General features: G+C 54.0%; 1 protein-coding gene across 2 annotated transcripts in view; it reads right to left on the minus strand.

Annotated features, from left to right (window-relative positions):
* Positions 1-3891: 3891 nt before the first annotated feature.
* ITGA3 (integrin subunit alpha 3) overlaps positions 3892-17276 on the minus strand; it is a 30745-nt gene continuing 17360 nt past the window's right edge. The window contains exons 13-26 of one of the 2 annotated variants that reach the window (XM_043585597.1): positions 16416-16565; positions 16221-16318; positions 15739-15886; positions 15430-15498; positions 14722-14801; positions 14529-14606; positions 13847-13949; positions 13517-13699; positions 13195-13317; positions 12468-12581; positions 10946-11044; positions 6574-6699; positions 6042-6185; positions 5178-5291 (exon numbers count right to left, since the gene is read on the minus strand). In XM_043585597.1, the coding sequence (XP_043441532.1) occupies positions 6075-6185; positions 6574-6699; positions 10946-11044; positions 12468-12581; positions 13195-13317; positions 13517-13699; positions 13847-13949; positions 14529-14606; positions 14722-14801; positions 15430-15498; positions 15739-15886; positions 16221-16318; positions 16416-16565 (1482 nt within the window). In that variant the 3' untranslated portion in view covers positions 5178-5291; positions 6042-6074. Of the gene's footprint in view, positions 5292-6041; positions 6186-6573; positions 6700-10945; positions 11045-12467; positions 12582-13194; positions 13318-13516; positions 13700-13846; positions 13950-14528; positions 14607-14721; positions 14802-15429; positions 15499-15738; positions 15887-16220; positions 16319-16415; positions 16566-17276 lie in introns of both variants that reach the window. The other variant, XM_043585596.1, reaches the window with a different exon arrangement.

Here is a 17276-nt window from a genome sequence, read left to right on the forward strand (position 1 = left end):
CTCACCCCTCATACAGATTTGCCCCCACCCGCTTCCACACAGATCCAAGCGGCTCGGGAAAAGGCGACACCCAGAGTCAAAACCCTAACGACTGGCGGCGGCGGAGGCAGCCGCTAGCATCGGCGCTATGAGTGCAGTTTACAAAACACTTATTTTATTATTCTCTACTCATTTGACTTGAGAAAGCGACCATCTTCGCCCTGGGCTTCCTTAGAGAAAGGTCCTGGCAGGTGATCTGTGCTGGGGATTGGGGAGCCCTCCCTTCCCCAGTAGCCCTGAGCTCTCATAAGAACTTGGCGCCCCCTCTCGTGGTGGTACGTCCTGACCCCGCCTTGCCCCTTTGATGTTTTCACTCTTTCACTGTGCAGTTCTTGGGCCCCACTGACCAAGTGCCCAATAGGCTCTGGGCTTTGTGCTGGGAACAGGAAACACAGAAAGAATAAAGACGTAGTCTTTCCCCTTGATCGTTTCATTTCTCAGTTTGGGAGGTAGCTGCTTAAGTAAGTAGTTGCTGTATAACAATGTATTACAGTCACCACCGAGCTATGTGGAAGGCTTCACAATGGCAGGGACTCTTAGCTGAACGAATAATAACCTATGTGCTGGGCACTGTTTGCATGCGTTATTTTATTTAATTCTCCAGATGGCTCGATTGTGCTGTTATTGTCCCCATTATATAAATGAGGAAACTGAGGCTCAGGGATCCTTCTCAAATGCAAATCTGAACTTGTTTTCTGTTGTTGTTTTCGTTTGTTTTTTTTAGTTTTATTTATTGAAGTCACCTCTGCACCCAACACGGGGCTCAAACTCACCTCCCAGAGATCAAGAGTCCCATGCTCTTCCAACTGAGCTGGCCATGAACTTGTTACCTCCCTTGCTCACAGCCTTTCAGTGGCACTACACTTCTTACTGGCGCCTTTCCTGCTGCTGCATGATGTACTTTGGCTTAACTCTCCAGGTTCATCTCTCCATATTCCCCTGCTTAACTCCCAGCCATAATCATCTACTGCCTTGAACCAGCCTCCAATCTCCAAGACGTTACAAAGGCTGTCTCTTCTGCCGAGATCGTTCTGTTTTCTCACCACCTGCTCCTTCTTCAAGTCTCTGACCCTACCAGGCTGGGTTATGGGTTCCCTCCAAGGGCTCCTTGGACCTCCCAACCTTAGCACTATTTGGGTCTTATCACACTGAGTGGAAATCGTCGGCTGACTCCTCTGTGTCCCCCACTAGACTTGAAGCTTCAGGAGGGCAGGGATGTCTGTGTCTGTGTAATTCACTGCTCGATCTCCAGCCCCAGGTATAGCACCTGGCACACAGAAGGGAAAAGAATGTGAAAATAGAATTGGGGTCACCACGGAGACATGCCACAGAGGCACCAGGGAGGAACAACGAAACATCCTTCCAGCTGGCAATTACATCATTGATGATGTTGGTGAGTGCAGTCCTCAAGATGCCAGGAAGAGTATGTGGCATACTACATGTAAAAAGCCCGGCCCTGGGGGCGCCTGGGTGGCTCAGTCGGTTAAGCGTCCGACTTCAGCTCAGGTCACGATCTCGCGGTCTGTGAGTTCGAGCCCCGTGTCGGGCTCTGTGCTGACAGCTCAGAGCCTGGAGCCTGTTTCAGATTCTGTGTCTCCCTCTCCCTCTGACCCTCCCCCGTTCATGCTCTGTTTCTCTCTGTCTCAAAAATAAATAAACATTTAAAAAAATTAAAAAAAAAAAAAAAAGCCCGGCCCTGGGCCTGGCACATAGTAAATAATCAGTAAATAGCAGCTATTACTATTATTGTCAAAATTTAAGTAATAATGAGAAGGCTGTAAGCCCTGAGGCTAGGTGTAGGAGAGAGATTTCCCGTGATCCTCTCGTTAGTGCTGGACTTCTGAATTTTTTTTTTAACGTTTATTTATTTTTGAGACAGAGAGAGACAGAGCATGAACGGGGGAGGGGCAGAGAGAGAGGGAGACACAGAATCGGAAACAGGCTCCAGGCTCCGAGCTGTCAGCCCAGAGCCCGACGCGGGGCTCAAACTCACGGACTGCGAGATCATGACCTGAGCCGAAGTCGGACGCTTAACCGACTGAGCCACCCAGGCGCCCCAAGTGCTGGACTTCTGTAATGTGGCCTCTGTGCTTAGGTCTGCAAAGCTTGCTGCAGGGTGATAACGGGAGTGGCATGGAGTGGTCAAGCTAGGTTTAGGTGATGCTGAGGTAACCTCCACCCACACCATGCCCAGATTTCCCACTATATATACAATGCAGGTTGGTGGGGGGCGGGGAGGGGGGGCTCTCAATCCCCTACGGCAGCAGCAGCAGCAGCAGAGGAGGGAAAGCCCGGGAGGGCCTCGCCCAGCAATTAACTCTCTCAGCCCAGAATCGATCCGCTTCCCTTCCGCTCACAACTCACTGGCCACTATTAGTCACATGACCTCATCCAACCAGGAAGGCCCAGGAAGTGCCATCCAGCCATGTGCCCAGAGGGGGAGAATCACCTTACGGGTCCTTCCAGTGACACAAAAGCCGAGACCCTCTTGGGGAACAGTTTGGAGGTGCTACAACTCCAAGGAGCTCCCGAAGCTTGACATGATCGAGGACCCTTTTATATAAAGTGGGTATTGCCGCCTCTCTACCATGATGTTTCTTTCATAAAAGTGTAGCACCAGTCCTGAAAATGACTACTTACACTGCGGTGTGTGTGTGTGTGTGTGAGAGAGAGAGAGAGAGACAGACAGAGACAGACAGAGAGAGACAGAGACAGAGAAAGACTGTGTTCTCATCCAAGCATAAACAGTCTGTCATACACACACACACACACACACACACACACACACATATGAGACTGGGGGCTGAGCCTGTGAAGGTGGCCAGAGGAAAGCGTAGATCCCTAGATCCCACCTTTTTTCATAAGTAGAAAGTGTCTGCAAAAGACAGGAGTGAGGCGGACTGAGCTCTGCAGCTGGACTTTGCCACCCCACGCGTGGTGTTACTCCCGACTGAGCAAATAACCCAGGTTTTGAAAAATGAACGGGGGGGGGGGTTCCGATTATTATTGGTTCTGAGAGCTTTGGGTAGTGGCTGGGGTTTTCCTGGAGGAAGTGGAGCTTCCACCGTCAATCATCCCGGAAAGGGGCAATCCCAGCCCAGAAAGGGGCAGTCAGTGAGGCAGGCTGGGAGACACCCAGACAGACATCAGCAGGGGGTCCTGGGAGAAAAGCCTGGGTTTGTGGGCTCTCAGAGCCGGCTGAATAGATGATCTGCCTCTAGGCTTCACTGAGTAGTAATTTTCAGCCTCCGGGGAAATCTTCCAAAGGCCATAGCTTTGAGGACGATTGACGGAAGGACCCAAACCACAATTCAGGACAAAGAAGTCATGGGGAAAGCTCCGTCCTCCCAGTCCTCCCAGGCTCGTATGGAAAGGGGGCCTTAGGGAGAGCTTGGCCCAATAATGTGGGCCAAGGGGGCTCAGTACCGAAGCAGCCCTGGAGCAGTGGCCACAAGACTAGGACTGCAGGTACCCCTGCCCAGAGTCTGCACAATAGATACTAGGACCTTTCTGTCTTTTCAGTCTTCCGGACCCTGCACATCACCACCTCTCCCTCCCTCCTCCCTCCCCAGGGCCAGCACACTGTGCACCAAGAAGCCGTTTGGGATTCTATCCAGTCTACTCAGGTCCCCTCCCTGACTTTAGGTTCTGGATCTCAGTTATATGTCCACGACCATCCCTTAGACCAGGACATCACTGAGAGCAGGGGCTGGTATGTCCCCCTCCCCACCTCTAAGATCCCTCCCCGCACCTGGCTTTGTCCGCCCAGGGGTCAGCTAGATGACATCACTATCCAACAGACCGAACTGGGGGTGGTACAGGGTGGGGGTGAATGGAGGCCGATGCAGTGCATAAAAACTGGGAGCTGTTTATTGGTCGCCTGAGAAGCCTATATACAAAGAAGGCACAAGGAGGGGGAGGGAGCCTCCCGCTACAGTACCATGGAAGGGGACAGGGACTGGAAAAGGGAACCGCCAAGAGGCGGGGGTCAGGAGAGGTTCCCTGGAACCGGCCTCAACTTCTAGACTGGGCCTCAGGACCTACCCACGGGGGAGGAGGCAGAGCTAGGTTGGCTCTGAGAAAGCCAAGGACAGCCAAGAACTCTCCTTCTAGGCCCCCTCCCCATGGTCAGTGAGGGCAGAAGACGTTCTGCCCAGGGGGCAGGGCCAGGGCTCCCTCCCTGTTCTACATTCAAGTGTCGCTCCCTCTGTGATCTTGCGTGTGTTGCGGGGGGGGGGGGGGGGGAGATGGTCTCTCCAGGCCTTCAGAGGCCTGCGCGGTAGTGGTGGGTAAGAAGTGGTATCTCCTCTCTACGTCCAACATCTCCTTGGCCCAGGACTGGTCCCCTCCTCTGCTGAGCGTTCCACTGAGTTCCCAGGGCAGTCCCGCCGCCACGTGTCGAGCTGGCCGGTGGCTTTTGCCCATCTTTGTTCCTCCAGACTGCTCTCCTCGCCAGTGCGGGCCGTGGCCGAGGAGAGAGGCTTCACAGAGGTCCGTGAAGGAAAGCCATCTCGGGGGCCTTCCTTCTAGCTCACTCTGCTCTTGGGTCTGAGCACGCCCAGTCCTCCAAACGCCACGGTGGGCAACCTGAGGCAGGCCCCCGCGCCCTCTGGCATGGGTGCCGGGAGCTGGGGGCCCGGCGCGCCGTTCCTTGTCAGTAGTTTTAGACTTAATAGCAGAGTCAATCCAGTGACTATGGCTCAAGATGGGTCCAGTGTGCATGGGGGAGGTGTCACCACAGCGGGGGCATTTTCCTCCTGGCTCTGGTGGAGGCCCTTTGGCTTGGTTTTGGCACAGGCAGAGGCAGGGCCACGCATGTCCATGCGCCAGCCGTGGGGCACAAGCACAGGCCACAAGCAGGGGGGCCCGCGTGTGTCCAGGGCCCAGGGCTGCGGTGAGCACTGCAGGGCCCGCGACCCCGGCCCTCCTGCGGGGAGCCCGTGGCCGGATAGCCCACGCGCGTGCTCGAAGAGGTGCGTGTGCCTGAGTCTGCTGCTGCCAGCCAAAGGCAGTGGCCCCTGTGGACCGTCCGGGGCATAACTTATGATAAATAGAAGGGGGCACCAGGGGGAGCAGGGGTGGGATCGGGGAGGACATCAGTAGTATCGGTCCCGACTCTGCCAGCTGGTGACCCAGTGCTTCTTGGTAGGCACGGTGCTCCCTGGAGGCGGATAGCGCTCCTCCTCCCGGATCCGCACCGCGTGGTACTTGGGCATGATCCGGTAATAGCGGGTCCTCTTAAAGAAGTCGCACTGCATTGGGGTGAGGGGTGGAGAAGAGGAAGGGTATCAGCGATCCAGCAATCCGGGCCGCAGGAAGTTGTGCCCAGCCGCTTCCTCCCCCCACCCAGAGGCCCTCAAAGCCGGGACCCCCTGACCCAAACACATGCCATCTCCCTGCACCGCGACAGGGAGGGCGAGGTTGCCCACCCCACGCCCCAGAGGAAGGAGGAGCTGAGGAGGGCAGAGAGGAGAAGGGAGGCAGATGGAGACAGAGGCGGGGCACTGAGATTGTTGATGAGAGGGCCAGGATGGGTGGTGGTCTCCCTGACCATGCCGTTGGGGTGGGGGTGGGGCCAGTTTGTCGCCTGGGGGCGGGGGGGGGGGGCTCCAAGGAGGAAAAATACTAGTTCCAGGAGGACTCTACTAGTCCCGTCCTTCTCAGGAGGTGTAGACTCACTCCGGAAGTTTGCTGTGTGGCCTAGAGATGGGGCCTCGCCTTGGCCTTGCTCCTTTTCCAAGAAAGCTTTCCCAGAAAGCCAAGGGGCACGGGGAGCATTTTACGGCCCCCTCTTGGGACCCCAAGTCTTCAGGGGAGGCAGTGAGAAGACACCTTGAGCTGTCCCAGGGAGTGGAGGGAGACCAGTGGCCTGCTTTTAGGGGTGGCGCTGGGGACAGAGTGAAGTGCAGAGAGGGCCCATGGGGAGGAGGAGCGGATAGGACAGAGTCAGAGGCCCCGGCCAGCTGCGAGGCTCAGGGAAGAGGGCCCGGAGGCCGCGTTACCCGGGTGGGCCGGGGGGCGGGGGACTGCCCCCCTCAGTAGTCGTCGGTCAGCCTCTCTGTCTCTGACGGCTGGCTCTTCATTTCCGCCTTCTGCCTCTTAGCTTCATACAGGGCGCGAGTGCGGGCTCGCTTGAAGAAGCCGCACTGCGGAGGGGAGGAGGTGGGGATGGGCCATCAGGGGGAGCTGGGGGGTCCTTGCCAGCAGCACTCATGGGCGGGGGCTTAGGGCTGCGGAGCCCGGATGCCTAGGCCCCCGGCCCCAGCCCCAGCTTGGTGGTGTGGCCGGAAACCAGAGCTTCCCTGGCTTCTCCTTTCCAGCTTGCAGGTCCCCCCCCATTAGCCAGGCAGGAATATCCTGGTGAGTGAGGTCAGGATGGGACAGGGGGTGCGACTGGCAGCTGGGGAGAAAGGTGGGGATGACATGGGGGAAGGGTGGGGGAGACGTGAGGAATGGGGTGAAGGAAGGGCTGGCGAGGGTCTGCTGGTGGGAGGTCCCAGAGTGGAAGTCCCAGTGGTGGTCTGGGGTCCTCACCTTCCAGAGCAAGAGGATGATCAGCCCCAGAAGCAGCAGCCCGGCACTCACGGCCACAAGCACCAGCCATAGCTCGATCTCCGCTGGCAGGTCCTCCACCAGCTCAGAGTCAATGTCCACGGAGAACTGGCGAGCGAGCGTGGGAAGAGGCTCAGCCCTGTGTCTGCCCCCTGGGGCCCCATGCCGGGTCCAGGACCCTGCTGTTTGACCTGCTACCAGCAGGGGGCACTCCGGGACCAGAGAAAGCCCCTGCCCGCCCACTGACGGCGGCAGAGGCCTCCATTCTCTCTGGTTTTCCCTAGGTGCAGACTGGCAGCAAAGGACCAGCGTCAGATCTGGGAGGCAGCCTGGAATCTGGGTTTGTAACCTACCCATCCAGGCTTGAGCCCCAGCCCCATCCTGGATGAGCTGTGTGTGTGGCCTTGGACAAGTAATTCCTCCCCTTGGAATGTACATTTCATGCTCTCTAATAGGGAGATCATCATGCCTACCTCACAGGACGGCAGAGCGGCCAAGAGCATGGGTTCTGGAACTAGACTACCTGGGTTCAAGTCCCACGTGTGCTATTCCTTAGCTGCGTGACCTTGGGAGAGTTACTTAACCTCTCTCTGTAAAATGGAGACTCTGAGAATGATACCTACTTCAAAGGTTACTGGGAAAGATTAAATGTGTTTGCCGGATACGTAACAAGCACTCCACAAATATTTACAAAAAAATAAAGAATGCAGAGCTTATAGCACCATATTTCTTCCCCTACAATGTGTATGTATATTATAATATAAAATTATATTACATATATTACAACGTTATATAATCATACATTATATTATATACAATGTGAAGTATATATTATAAAATATATTATATAATATTGTTATAATTATATATAACATTATATATAATATGATATATAATACATAACATTGTAATATAATATACCATACATAGCATATAAATGTTATATATGGTATTATATTATAAAATTATATTACATAATATATATATTTTTTATACATTTATATTTATATATTTATATTACATTACTTATTATATACATAATGTATATATATTTAAATAGAGAAAATTTTTTTCTGACTACGACTATATATCATTCTTTCTTTTTTTTTTTTTCAATATATTTCTTGGGGCACCTGAGTGGCTCAGTCGGTTAAGGGTCTGACTTTGGCTCAGGTCATGATATTGCAATTGGTGGGTTCGAGTCCCGCATCACGCTCTGTGCTGACAGCTCAGAGCCTGGAGCGTGCCTCCGATTCTGTGTCTCCCTCTCTCTCTGCCCCTCCCTTGCTTGAGCTCTGTCTCTGTCTCTCAAAAATGAATAAATGTTAAAAAAAATTAAAATACGTATTTCTTTAAATGTTTCTTTATTTTTGAGAGAAAGAGAGAAAAAGAGACAGAGTGCAGGCGGCGGAGGGACAGAAAGAGAGGGAGAGGCAGAATCGGAAGCAGGCTCCAGGCTCCAGCTGTCAGCACAGAGCCCAACGCGGCTCGAACCCAGGAACCATGAGATTATGACCTGAGCTGAAGTTGGACGCTTAACCGACTGAGCCACCCAGGCACCCATCATCTGTATTTAAACAAAAAATAATCAAAATAATTTCTAAAGAAATAATCATGGAGCAACTAATGGCAGTTACGCGTCGACTTCGGCTCAGGTCATGATCTCACAGTTAAGGGGTTCGAAACCCGTGTCAGGTTCTGTGCTGACAGCTGGAACCTGGAGCCTGCTTCAGACTCTATGTCTCCCTCTCTCTCTGCCCCTCCCTCGCTTGCACTCTCTCTGTCTCTGTCTCTCTCTCTCTCAAAAATAAATAAACATTAAAAAAAGTTAAATACAGGGGCTCCTGGGTGGCTCAGTCGGTTGAGCGTCCGACTTCAGCTCAGGTCATGATCTCACGGTTCGTGAGTTCGAGCCCCGTGTCAGGCTCTGTGCTGACGGCTCGGAGCCTGGAGCCTGCTTCCGATTCTGCGTCTCCCTCTCTCTCTGCCCCTCCCCCATTCATGCTCTGTCTCTCTCTGTCTCAAAAATAAATAAAACGTTAAAAAAATAAAAAAATAAAAACTTAAATACAGATGATATAAAGAAAACGAAAGGTTCCCAGTAATCTTACTTCCTAGAAATAACTCTCCTCAACATTTCAGTGAACCTCTTTCCGTATTTTTTAAATACATATGTTGAACATACACACTTTTTTCTCCCACAGAAATGGGGTCTCTGTGTGCTGCACACTCTTCTGCGACCTGCTTCCTCTTTTGGTTTTATTATCATCATTTTGTGATGTCAATTAATAAAGATCAACCTCATCTCTTCTGAGGACTGCATAGTCATTCTAGAAAATGCACCACAATTTATTGAACCAACATCCTAGCGAAAGACATGCAGACTGTTTCCAATTTCGTGCCACCATAAACAACGCTTTAAAATATCCTCTATTCGCCTATTCATCCTGTTAGCTCTTTAAGACGTAGTATCATGTGCTGCCTCGAAAGCAGTGTGCATTTTACACTCTAATAGATATTGACAAATGCGTTTCCAAAAAGAATCCATCAATTTATACCCTGACCAACAGCATTTCCTTCTACCTCGTCAGCATGGACAGCGTTACTCTTTTTAATCTTTTCCAATCTGATAGGAAGAAAAAAAAAATCTTGCTGCTATTACTTTTATGTCCTCACTATTGAGGTGACTATTTCTAGTTCACCCTGTACACTGTCCATTTATCTTTACGCTGCCCTATTTACCTTTACATATTAAAAACTGGGCGCCTGGGCGGCTCAGTCGGTTAAGCGTCCGACTTCCACTCAGGTCATGGTCTCACGGTTTGTGAGTTCCAGCCCCGCGTCGGGCTCTGTGCTGACAGCTCAGAGCCTGGAGCCTGCTTCGGATTCTGTGTCTCCCCCTCTCTCTGCCCTCCCCCTGCTCACGTTCTGCCTTTCTCTCTCTAAAATAAATAAAAACATTAAAAAAAATTTTTAATACATCTATACCAACACTTCACCATATGTGCTATAAACATTTTTAAAAGCAACCTATCGGGGCGCCTGGGTGGCTCAGTCGGTTGAGCATCCGACTTCGGCTCAGGTCACGATCTCGCGGTCCGTAAGTTCGAGCCCCGCGTCGGGCTCCGTGCTGACCGCTCGGAGCCTGGAGCCTGTTTCCGATTCTGTGTCTCCCTCTCTCTCTGCCCCTCCCCCGTTCATGCTGTCTCTCCCTGTCTCAAAAATAAGTAAATGTCAAAAAAAATTTTTTAAAAAATAAAAACAACCTATCATTCGCCCTTTTAGTTTTTTAATCATCAAAATTTTTTAAAACTTCACATGGTCTAACTTGTCAAATACTTCCTTTGCTACTTCTGGGTGTAGTAAAATGACTCCCTCCCCCCATAACTAAAGATTACTGTTAAATTGTTTTCTGAGTTTTCTTCTGGCATATTAAGTTTTATTTCCTATATTTAAATATCTACTCTAACTCAACTGTACAGTTGGTTACCATGTGAGGTAAGGGTTTGTCTTTACTTCCCAAATGGGTTCTCCCAACCCAGCTTAATAACCTAACTTCTTCCGCTGCTTAAAAGTGCCGTCTATGGGGCGCCTGGGTGGCGCAGTCGGTTAAGCGTCCGACTTCAGCCAGGTCACGATCTCGCGGTCCGGGAGTTCGAGCCCCGCGTCGGGCTCTGGGCTGATGGCTCGGAGCCTGGAGCCTGTTTCCGATTCTGTGTCTCCCTCTCTCTCTGCCCCTCCCCCGTTCATGCTCTGTCTCTCTCTGTCCCAAAAATAAATAAACGTTGAAAAAAAAAAATTAAAAAAAAAAAAAAAGTGCCGTCTGCGTAATAACATAAATTTCTGTTCTGTTCCATCGGTCTTTCTGGCCCTTCCCCCACTACCTTAATTTATTTTAGGAAATACACCATAATATACTTAGCCAACCCTCCCTACAGCTCCCGTGTGTATGTCCTCCACTAAATCCTTTTCACAACAAATTGTTAACAATTTTGCCTTTTTTTTTTCCCCCTCCCCGATGTAGCTCGGAACCAAGCTGGAGAACTTTGTTCTCAAGTCTCCACGGGGATGGCAGGTCTCCCCAGAGAAGCTGTGCAGGTCCAGTAAGCTCAGGCAAGGGTTCTCAACCCTGGTTGCGCATTAGAATCCCTGAGGGGCCTTTTAAACATACCCAAACGGGGTCCCCACCCCCACAGACTCTGATTTCATTGCTTAGGGGTGCAGTCCAGACCCCAGGGGCCCTCCAGAGGATTCCCAGGTGCTGCCACGACTCAGAACCACACAGCTGAAGAGAAGACGCGCTGTGCTCCCCTGCCCCGGCCAGGTACCCCTGCTCCCCAAAACGCTCACTCACCCACACGGTCTTGTTCTCCATGCTGATGGCCGGGATGCTGGTTCGGAGGAACAGGGTAGCCCAGCTGCTTACCCTGACCCTGTCAAAGTCTCTGTAATCCTGGAAGCAGGAGGAGGGGGAGGGATGCATTAAAAGAAGCAGCTGAAGCCCCTCTGAGCCTCCCTCTTGACCCCGAGCACCCCCCCTCCCCACCAGGGTACCCTCCCCCGACACAGCATCTTTAAGAGGCACCCAAGGGACCTGAGAGCCAGGCGTCTCCACACAAATGCACATCACCCATTCATTTCTTTTTTTTTTTTTTTAATTTTTTAAAGGTTTTTTTTTATTTAGTTTTGAGAGGCAGAGAGAAAGCACAAGCAGGGGAGGAACAGAGAGAGAGGGAGACACAGAATCTGAAGCAGGCTCCAGGCTCTGAGCTGTCAGCACAAGCCTGACACGGGGCTCGAACCCACAGACTGTGCGCTGAAGTCAGACGCTTAACTGACTCAGCCACCCACATGCCCCTCACCCATTCATTTCTGCCTCAGGTCCTATGCCGGATGCTACAGACAGCGGAGACAAGGAAGGTCACAGTCCAGGTCAGGTCTCTGGGCTAAATCTGGCCCGTCACTTGCTTTTGTAAATAAAATATTTTTGAGACACAGCCATGCCCATCCGTTTAGATATTGTTTATGGCAGCTTGTGCTACAATGGCAGAATTGAATAGTTACCGCAGAAACCGTCTGCCCCACAAAAGCTGAAAAGATTCATAATCCAGTCGTTTACAGAAAAACATGGTCTAGGTGGCCTGAGGAGGCCGGTACAGGAGTAACTGTAACCTAGAGTACAACGTGACCAGTGGCATGTGCAGCTTCTGAGAAAGTTCTGTGGGTAGGGGGTGTCTGGGTGGCTCGGTCGGTTACCGATTTCGGCTCGGGTCACGATCTCACGGCTTGTGAGTTGGAGCCCTGACTCGGGTTCTGTGCTGACAGCGCAGAGCCTGCTTGGGATTTCTGTCCCCGCCCCCCGCCCCTCCCCCACGCTCTCTCGCTCTCAAAAGAAATAAATAAACATAAAAGAAAAAAAAAAGTTCTGTGGGTGTCCAGGGAGAGCGTTTGCAGCTGGAAAAGTCAGAGAAGACCTCACTGGTGGTGAAGCATCTGGGGAGAGCCTGAGGGCCGAAGAGGAGTTTTCATGCCGCGACAACAGAGGGGGAAGGACCAGCACAGCAAAGGCGTGGACGTGGGAAAGCAACACACACACACACACCAAACAGAATGACGGACACACGAGAGAAGGTCGTTTTGGCTGGAGACGGACATTAGGTCATGTCCACAGGCAGACACACGAACTAACGCTGACAGGCATACAGTGACAGGTGTCCCATTCGCCGCATGTTAAATAGGATGCTGTCACTGACGCACGCACGCACGCACAGGCACGCATGTGCACCTAAGGCCTTGCTGGGACCCTGGCCTCACCCTCTCCCTGATGCTCTCCCCACCCTGGTAGGGGGCAGTGACCTCCAGATCCAGGCACTGACCTCGATGAAGGTGCTGTTCCACACTCGTGCCTGCACCGTCACATTGGTGATGACGGGGCTATCGGGAATGAGGCACTCCAGCCACACACAGCGGGTGCGGTCACTGCCACAGCTCTGAGGTGGGCAGGGAATACAGGACATGAGACGGTCTGGGCCTCCACATGAAGTCCGATCCCTTTGTATACAAATGGAGCCCAACACCCAACACCCCCTTCTCAGCCCCTCCCACACTGAGCCTTTGTTCACGCCAGCACCTGCCACCTGGGACACCACCCCCTACGTTCCCCCAGCTAGTCCTCAACGTGCTTCCCAGGCCTGTTCCTCTCTCCCTTCCAGCAGAGGGCGCCCCGCACCACCCACATCTCCCTGCCCGACCGCCGCCCCCTCCCTTGCCATTCATCCTGTCTCTCCCCATTCCCCAGTCCTCATGTCCAAGGCTTTAAGCCGCTATGTCACCCTCAACAGGATGGGGCTCTCAGGAATACGGCCAGTGTCTCTTCCTTTGGCCCGCTGAGTTGGCGGCAAGGAGAGTAGGATAACCACTAAGGCAGGAGATGAGTCTCCTCCCTCCGACTAGGGGCTCCGCAAGCCACGGGGTCACATCACCTCATCAGACTGGGGGCTCCTGGTGACTAGCACCCATCAGCCTTGCTTCAGTGCCCCCTCGTGCCCACATAGGCTCTGATGCGTGGGGATGGTCCCTTCCAACCTTGCCCTGGCCACTCACCAGTTGGGTCTCAGACTTAGCTTTCTTGGCAGCAGCCAGAGTGACTGGCGGGGGACCCTGGCCTCCCCCAGGGTCCAGCTGTCGTCGCCTGCGCTGTGGAGATGGCGGCCTGTCCCCAGGGACCTGAAGAGGGAAGAAGGGGTCGGCTAGGAGAAAGGGGTGGGAGCAGAGTAGGGGGGGAGGGAAGGGGGAGAGGTAGGCTCCTAAAGGGGTATGAGGAGAGGGAGGGCAAGACGCCGGCCTTCCTCCCTGCAGCATGCAAATGAGGTGCAATGCAAATGAGATGTAAATGAAAGATCCCCGAGAGAGATGGTGTCCTTACCGAGAGAGTGAGATTCAGAGGGTTGACAAGGTCCCCAGGTGGTCGGCAGGGCCAGGACCCATTGCCGTGGACGGTGATCTCTGTAGGGTACAGCAGCCACTTGCCATTGATGACTTCGTAGGGCCACTCCAGCCCTAGGACCAGGGTCCCCAGGGCTGCCAGCCCTTCCCCCATTGGGCCCACCTGTGGGCACAAGGGGTGTCATGGCCACCGCCTCCTGGAAGACCACCTCCATCTCACCCATCCCAACCCTCACACCCTCAGACCCCAGACCCATCCCCCCCCACACTTCCCAGCAGTCCCCACCCAGGGTCCCAGTGGCCCCCTTACCTGGAACTCATACTTGAGGGGGCTTCCCACATCCTCCACAGTTTTCATGCCAGACTCGCCCATCACTGTTCCCCCAAAGAAGCTTTGTAGCCGGTGACTCACCCTAAGGGTAAGAAAGACGCTGGAGTGAGGGGGTGGGAGGGGCCCTGGCAGAGGGGCTGGGCACCGAGGAAGGTGAACTACAGCTCCTCTAACATCAGGCAGACCTGAGAAAAATCCCTGCTTGGCATTTACTAGCTGTCTGCTAGTTATGCCTCAAGCGAGTGATTTATGCTCTCAGAACCTCAGTTTCCTCATCTGTGAAATGGAGTTAATAACACTTGCTATATCACGGGGTTGTTGTGGGAAGTCAGTGAGCTGATGTATATAAAATTCCTAGCACAAAGAGCTCTCATGAAATGGTAGGCCCACACCAACACCTTAGCCCCAGGGTTGCTGATTCCTCCACTGCTACCTGCCTTGCAAGGAGACTAATACTAATACTAATACTAATACTAATACTAATACTAATACTAATAATAGTAATAGTGATTGTTGTTGTTAAAGGAAGGGATGACCCAGGGGAAGTAGAGGCCTGAGGACACCAGGTCGAGAGAGGTGTGTCTGAGGACTTTGGGAGCCACATTCAGGACACAGAAGCCCCAGCCCAGGCACAGCCGGCTGGGGCAGGCGTGGTACCCACATGCTGAGTGAGGCCTGGAGCGTGTAGTCCACCAGCAGGGTCAGGGTCATGGGCCACAGGTTGTCCTGGTGACTTGACCTGGGGAGGGAACGCAGTGGGTAGGGGAGATGTGTCGGCTGAGGCTGGGGCAGGAGGAGGCCCCAGGGCGCCTCACTCCTGACACAGACTACAGACTGGTCTCAAGGTCACTCACGTGGAGAGCTGTAGCTGCGCCTGGAGTTCCCTCGTGTGCAGAGTCACTCCGATGACCTCGAACGTGATGAGCAGCTCCATCTGCCACGAGGGCCGGGAAGGCAAAGAGGGGCACTTGGGTTCGGGCAGGAGCAATGCCACGGGGGACAGAGGGACTGAACCCTGCCCTAGGGAGTTGGGTCTCTGGCCGCCTCCTCCCCCCCCCCCGCCGTTGTGAGCAAGGGGTCTCCACCTGGCCACCTGTGTCCACTCTTCCGCCTTGCTAGCCTCATCCTGCCTCCCTTTCCCCTTCTTCTCTGTCAATGACATCTCCGATGCTTTCAAGCTACAAGACTTTCAGCAAGATACTGTACTTTCTAAGCCTGTATTTTCTTTCTATAAAACAGTATGTACCTCCTCAGAAGGTTGTGAGAATTACAGCATAAAAAAAGTGCCAAGTGTTGGACTCAGGGCCTGGCACATAGTAGGTGCTCAGCAAAATCCAGTTTCCTCACCTCCACCTGCTCTAGCTTTGTATGTAGCTCCCTAGTGGCCCCAGTTTTCTTAGTCTCTGGGTCTCTCCTCTTGCCCCCCTGTATTTCCCTGTGTCCTACCCTGGCTCTTTGCTTCAAGGAGGCCTGGGAAGCAGGCAGGCAGAAGCAAGGTTAAGGTGCTCATCAGAGTAGCAGCCTGGGACCCACAGGGCTGGGAAGGTCTGGCCAGCACTCACCCTCTGGTTCCGTTTGAAGGGGTTCCCCAGCTCACAGACGATGGTCTCATTGGCCTGGCACGTCCCAGCCTGAGGAAAGATGACAAATCAGGTCAGCCCCTTCCCTGTGACACTGGGTCTGATGCCGGAGAGGCTTGAGCACCGGGTTCCCCTAGCATTAGGGACGCTGCAAGCACCTGAGGAAGCCCAGCCCAGAGGAAGGAGGGTGGACACACGACAAATAAGAACACATGTAAACGACATGCATATAAGCATGCAAATGCTCGGCGGAGCCCCAGTTGGGCTCTTTGCTCCGCGGAGGGCACTCACGGGGCGCACTGAAGACAGCAGCAGGGCGGGAGGCACCTCCAGGGTGAGTAGCGCCTCGTGGGCGTCTTCCCCAGCCCGCTCCCTGCTGCGGGTGTTGGTCACGTTGATGCTCAGGTGTAGTTTCCGGACGTCTCTGCTGTAGTGCAGCCTGGGGCAGGAAGGAGACCAGGGTGAGCCCAGAGCCCCGCCCCAGGCCAACTAGGCTCCGCCCCCCAGGCCCGCTGGTGAGGAAAGCCCCCTTCTCGGGACAGCAAGGCCCGGCCCTCTAGCCTCCCCCGGAGAAGAAAGCCCCTTTCCTGGCCGGTGAAGGCCAGCCTGAGCATCCCCAAGGTCAATTAAAGCCCCGCCTTTCCCTGAGGCCCCTCCCCTCAGATCTTCCGGGGTCCCTCAGATCTCTGACCTAAAGGGCCCCGCCCCTCATCTTCAGTTACCCAATGAAGCCCCGCCCCGCCCTTGGCCGTTCTGCGCGGCCTGGACCGCACCTGCTCAGAGGCTGCCCCAGCTCCGACACGAAGGCCGCCTGCATCTGCAAGTTGCTGTCGCATATGTTGTCCTGGCCGCACTCCTTCTGGAAGTGAACCTGGAGGAGGCCGGAGGCGTAAGGGCCCACCACCCATACCGCTCTCTCGCTCCACAGCCCTCCCGGGCCCCGCCCTTCCGACCCTGGCCCCACCCACCTCGGTGTGGTTCTCCAGGGACTGTGCCTGGTTTAGGACCGGGTACGCGTCCAGGGACCGCAGCCCCAGCCGGGGGCGCTCAGGCATCCGTAAAGGTAAAGAGTAGTTCATGGAAATGATGATGGGACGGAGTTTGTCGCGGACGTTGTCCTGGGGAAGGCGGGTGGGTTGAGCCCAGGGTTGCACTCCCCTTCCCCGCCGCCCCCCCCCCCCCAGGTTGAACCCTCACACCACACTGAACCCTCAAGGGGAAACTGAGGCCCCTCCACACTGAAAAACCCCGATAGGACTCCTCCTCCCCAGAGATGGGGGGGGGAGTTGTTGAGCCTCCCTTCATCCCCGAGGTCCCCAGGTTGTGCTCTGTTTTGTCTTTTTATGTTTATTTATTTTTGAGAAACAGAGACAGAGTGTGAGTAGGGGAGGGGCAGAGAGAGAGAGAGAAGGACACAGAATCTGAAGAGGCTCCAGGCTCTGAGCTGTCAGCACAGAGCCCCACGCCGGGCTCAAACTCACAAGCCCTGAGATTATGACCTGAGCCGAAGTCGGACGCTTAAGCTTAACGGACTGAGCCACCCAGGCGCCCCCGTGCTCTCTTTTTCAACCACGATATCCTAGAGAAGGGCTGAGCTGGTCCCCCGCTCCACAGGCCTCTTTTTCTCCCAGACACAAACTAAGCCAAGAGTCTCACACCCCTCACTTTTCTCAGGGGCGATGAGCCCTTTGGTGCCCATGCTCCCTCCGAGGGTCTCTCTCTCTCTATCATATGCTGCTCCCTGTACCCCCTGCAGACCAATGGCCTTCCAGGCCACCCTCCCCCTCCTCTGCCTCTGGGGAGATTCCAATCCCTCCCCCCTGACCTGG

This window comes from Prionailurus bengalensis, chromosome E1 (genome assembly GCF_016509475.1).
Source record: "Prionailurus bengalensis isolate Pbe53 chromosome E1, Fcat_Pben_1.1_paternal_pri, whole genome shotgun sequence".
Taxonomy (NCBI): domain Eukaryota; kingdom Metazoa; phylum Chordata; class Mammalia; order Carnivora; family Felidae; genus Prionailurus; species Prionailurus bengalensis.